The sequence below is a fragment of the Myotis davidii genome, unplaced genomic scaffold (assembly GCF_000327345.1).
Source record: "Myotis davidii unplaced genomic scaffold, ASM32734v1 scaffold544, whole genome shotgun sequence".
In the NCBI taxonomy this organism is placed as follows: domain Eukaryota; kingdom Metazoa; phylum Chordata; class Mammalia; order Chiroptera; family Vespertilionidae; genus Myotis; species Myotis davidii.
In genome coordinates, this window is record NW_006297018.1 from 2,895,573 (window position 1) to 2,900,152 (window position 4,580).

Consider the following 4,580-nt stretch of genomic DNA (forward strand, 5'->3'; position numbering starts at 1 on the left):
TGATTTTTTACAGAGAGGAAGGGAGAGGGATAGTTTTAAACATCAATGAGAGAGAAACATCAATCAGCTGCCTCCTCCACATCCCCTAGTGGGGATGTGCCCGCAACCAAGGTACATGCCCTTGACCGGAATCGAACCTGGGACCCTTCAGTCCGCAGGCTGATGCTCTATCCACTGAGCCAAACCAGTTAGGGCCTGGCAACCTCTTGGTTCCTCTGTCAGCGCTCAACCAATGAGCCATGCTGACTGGGCAAAAAAAATATTTTGGTATTCCTGATGGTATTCCATGGGTTAAGACCATATAAGCAACACTCAGTAGTTGGCCATCTGAACTTTTACTGTTGCAGATCTTTTGCTATGCCTTTTCCGCATAACAGGTGTTTGGGAAATATGGTTAATGTTTTTATTTGCTATCTAAAAGTCCATTTTATTTAAATCTTCACCTGAGGATATGTTTTTATTGAGGAAAGGAGAAAGAGAGACAGAGAGAGAGAGAAAGAGAGAGGAAGAGCAAGAGAGACACATCTATCAGCTGCCTCCTACACACCCCCTACTGGGGATCGAGTCCACAACCTGGACACGTGCCCTGACCGGGAATCGAACCCGGGATCTCAGTCCATCTTTTTATTGCAGCCCCCTTCCCTCCTCCCATTCTTCCTTGCTTCACACAGCTGCTGCTACTTAGGAAATTTCAAGGCTTTGATATACAAGGGGAAGAAGACTATAATATATATCTTGCAACTTAAGTTTTACTTAAAAAGTCTAGTGTTAAAATATTTTGGTCTGTTTGTAATGCTAGTACTATTTATGGGACATTTTACTAAAGAGTTGTTACTTGGTACTTCTCATATAATGACAACCCCTAATTATACTTTTTCACTTTATCCCAACAACTACCTTTGAGATTGCAAAAAGCCAGGATGTGAACACTGATCTGCCTAGTTCTAAAACTCCTGAACACTGCAACAACTTTCCTAACATTTGAATAGGATTTAGAATTAATGAATTTGTTCCAGGAAAACTTGTAGAGATTGTTGTCAGAGCTAGTTTTTTTTTTTTTTTTGGCAGAGCTAGTTTTAGTAGTTATCTTATAGTTCAATTAATTTCTGCAGTTAATGTGAGAACAGTAAGAGATTATATTCAAGAGACAATGGCATCAGTATACTGTCTAAAAACATCATGGACACCAAATATTGTAACATCTTTAAATGTTTTGTTACAGATTGCTCGTTGTAAGCAGCTCATCTGTGACCCTAGCTATGTAAAAGATCGGGTAGAAAAAGTGGGTCAGGTGATTCGTGTTATCTGTATTCTCAGTCACCCCATCAAGAACACCAATGATGCCAACTCCTGCCAGATCATTATTCCACAGAACCAGGTCAATCGGAAGTCAGGTAAGTTTTGGAGATCAGCCAGATGTTTGTAGAATTTTGGTAGACGAAATTTACTTTGTATTTTATCCAAAGTTCCCAATTTTATTTGCTCTATTATAGTGAAAAAGCCTTAGCTTTTTAACACATGGGAAACAAAATATGATGGATCCCTTTTAGTTGAGATCCTAAATCATCACATTAAAGGACAAATTAAATTAGCCTAGGAGTCCTGCCTCAGATTTGTATTCACTGCTTTGGTCCTCTGATTCCTCATCTGTGGAATTCAGAGGCTGAACTAAGATGAGTTCAGTTTCTCCAGTTCCAACATTATGTTGCCTGTAAAGGCTTAGCTTATTAGTGACCTGACACCACTATTTTGAGATGATGATAATGGTGCTTCTCTGTCATTATTTATAAACTTATTAGTCTCTAAGATCAGGATTTCTAAAATTGTAAGTCCTGATTTATTTGCTTTAACCAGCAGATTTCATCTACTACCTCTTCCTGAAGTCCTAAATCTTTTATCAAAAATTCAACTAAAAAAAGTTTTTTGGCTTTGAAAAAGACAAAAGCTATCTGTATTTAATTTTTCTGTATAGGAATCCCAATCACAGATTTATTACTAGAACAAAGGGAGTTGTACTCAAGTAATTTTTAAAGGGTTCCCAAGCAGATCCCTGGGTTGGTGAAAGTAACAAAAGGGAGCCCAGTGATTGTTTTCTGTTTTTGAAATTAATGTAGTTACTTAGTGGTATACAGACAACTAGACCTATGGAATTATATGAGTTTATTATGTCAACTCAAGAATAGCTTTTGCTGATTCGTAATTTTATAGTAAATATGTGAGAAGTCAATATAGAAGGTCCCCATTTAACAATGGTTTGACTTAACGATTTATCAAGTTGGTGCAAAAGTGATTAACTATACAACCATTGTTTTTTCTTTTCAGGACAGTATTGAATAAATTGATATACTCAACACTATTACAAAATAGACTGTGTTAGATGATTTTGTCCAATTATAGGCTAATGTAACTCTTTTGAGCACATTTAAGGTGTGCTAAGCTAAGCTATGATGTTTGGTAGGTTAGGTGTATTAAATGCATTTCGACTTCCGGTATTTATGATGGGCTTATCAGGATATAACCCCTCTGTAAGTTGAGGAGCATCTGTACTTAATGAAACCTTTCTTAGCTATTCAAAACCTTTTGCAATGCAATGTTTAGAGAGGCAGAAGACCTCAGAGCAGTTAGTATGGTTTGCCAGGTTTCCACAGTTAGCTGGGACAATGCTGGGAAGAGAAATTTCATTTTCAAGTGCAGCAGTTCACTGCCACATAAATCCTTGATCTCCAAAAGGCCAGAAAGTTGCTGAATATTGGCATGTTCTATGTATGACTGTTACCTCCATATACATAGAACTTAAGCTTAGAAGCTATTCCAAGTAATTTTAATTCACACCTCGAAATACGGGTGAGACTGAGTGTACACACCCAATGCCCATGTTTTACAAACCTTGGCAGTGAGTTGGCATTACTTGTTTCCAGATATCTATGTCTGCATGATCTCCTCTGCACACAACGTGGCAGCACAAGGGAAGTACATTGCCATAGTCAGTACAACTGTGGAGACCAAGGAACCCGAGAAAGAGATCAGACCAGCTTTGGAGCTCTTGGAACCAATTGAACAGAAGTAAGTGAAGTGATTATTTATATCAGCTAAAATCCTAGATTAATTTTGGATTTTGCTCCATGGTGGGGCAAACCCAATGAGAAGAAAGCAAGCAACCATCATCCCCACCAATCTCATCCTTTGGGTTTTGAATTTCAAGCAAAGCAGTGAATGGGTGTGGGGTCAGCTCACCTGCTCACTTAATTCTTTTTCACTTTCAGATTCGTTAGCATCAGTGACCTGCTTGTACCAAAAGATTTGGGAACAGAAAGCCAGGTGAGTGTGGTGATCTGAAAAGGGTATTATCACGTTTTATTGGGAGATTTCCTTGGTTTCAAGTCTTTCTAATTTTTATTTTCAGATCTTTATTTCCCGTACATATGATGCTACAACTCACTTTGAGACAACCTGTGATGATATTAAAGACATCTATAAGAGGATGACAGGATCAGAGTTTGACTTTGAGGAAATGAAGCGCAAGAAAAATGACATCTATGGGGAAGACTAACAGCAGTACATGTTATCATCTAATTAGGACAGACTTAAAATTGGCAAATAATGCATATTGTATGAAATCAGTATTGTAAGGCCTGCTTTTATAATCCAAACTGAGAGATTGCAGAGCACTGCACCAGTAAATATTCCTCCCCTTTCTAATATCATGTATTAACTTGTATTCATGGAGTGGCTGTTCAGAATTGGCAGGTGACCATATTCTGTACTGTTTAACCAATGCTGGCTTTTTTTTTCTAGTGAAGGATAAGTTTTAAAAAAACATTGTGATACTGATACAAAGATCTTGATACAGTGTTTGTATCTTTTAATCAGTGTAGCCTTTACAGTTATGTGCTTCTGCTGCTCAAGAGCTGGATCAGTACAATTTGCGTGCCATCTGTCCTTAATATTAAGGAGATTTGAAATCAAATATTCCATAATTTGGGAAAGCATACCGAAGTTTTCACTATAGATTTACATTTTGGTCCTGTCAAGTATTATGATAGTGTCTATGTAGCCTCACCACAGGTTTGGTTTATGTGGGCTCAAAATTCTGAACTCCAGATTTCGAGAGTCATTTTGGGGGATACCTGTGTGTATGTGTGTGTTTTAATCTAATTGATGAGAGCAAAGGAGATAGAAAACTACCATAAAGCAGGTAAATGTAGAAGCTTCTATCATATCCCAGGTGTGGCCTTTTCAACGGACCAAGCTGCAATGCAGTATTGATTTGACAGAGCCTCTCCTTCAATGATGTCTGCCTCAAAATGGCTCCAAATGATTTCTGTACTGCAAAATAAAGCCAGACTCTGGAAACCAAGTCCCTCTCGATTGGTCTGTTTGTGCCCTGATGTTTAAGAGCTATAAGTATTGTGCTGGCCATGATGCAGTTGTTTATTCCCTCAGTAGAGCTGAAACTGATGCTAGGAGAGATGCTGGCGTGGAACTGTGCTCAGTTACAGCATGTGAAGCGTCAAAACTTGGATGGATAGAGAATCAAGTCTGGCTTCACTGTGAGTAAACTCTAAATTATACTCTTAACT

General features: G+C 38.3%; 1 protein-coding gene across 1 annotated transcript in view; it reads left to right on the forward strand.

Annotated features, from left to right (window-relative positions):
• The window catches only part of GDI2 (GDP dissociation inhibitor 2), a gene marked incomplete at its 5' end in the record, with an annotated part of 41,583 nt that extends 37,226 nt beyond the window's left edge, over window positions 1–4,357 (forward strand). Inside the window, 4 exons of the mRNA XM_015569723.1 lie at window positions 1,223–1,394; window positions 2,919–3,063; window positions 3,264–3,318; window positions 3,404–4,357. Of these exons, the coding sequence (XP_015425209.1) occupies window positions 1,223–1,394; window positions 2,919–3,063; window positions 3,264–3,318; window positions 3,404–3,550 (519 nt within the window). The remainder of the gene's footprint in view (window positions 1–1,222; window positions 1,395–2,918; window positions 3,064–3,263; window positions 3,319–3,403) is intronic.
• Between the last annotated feature and the right edge of the window lie 223 nt (window positions 4,358–4,580).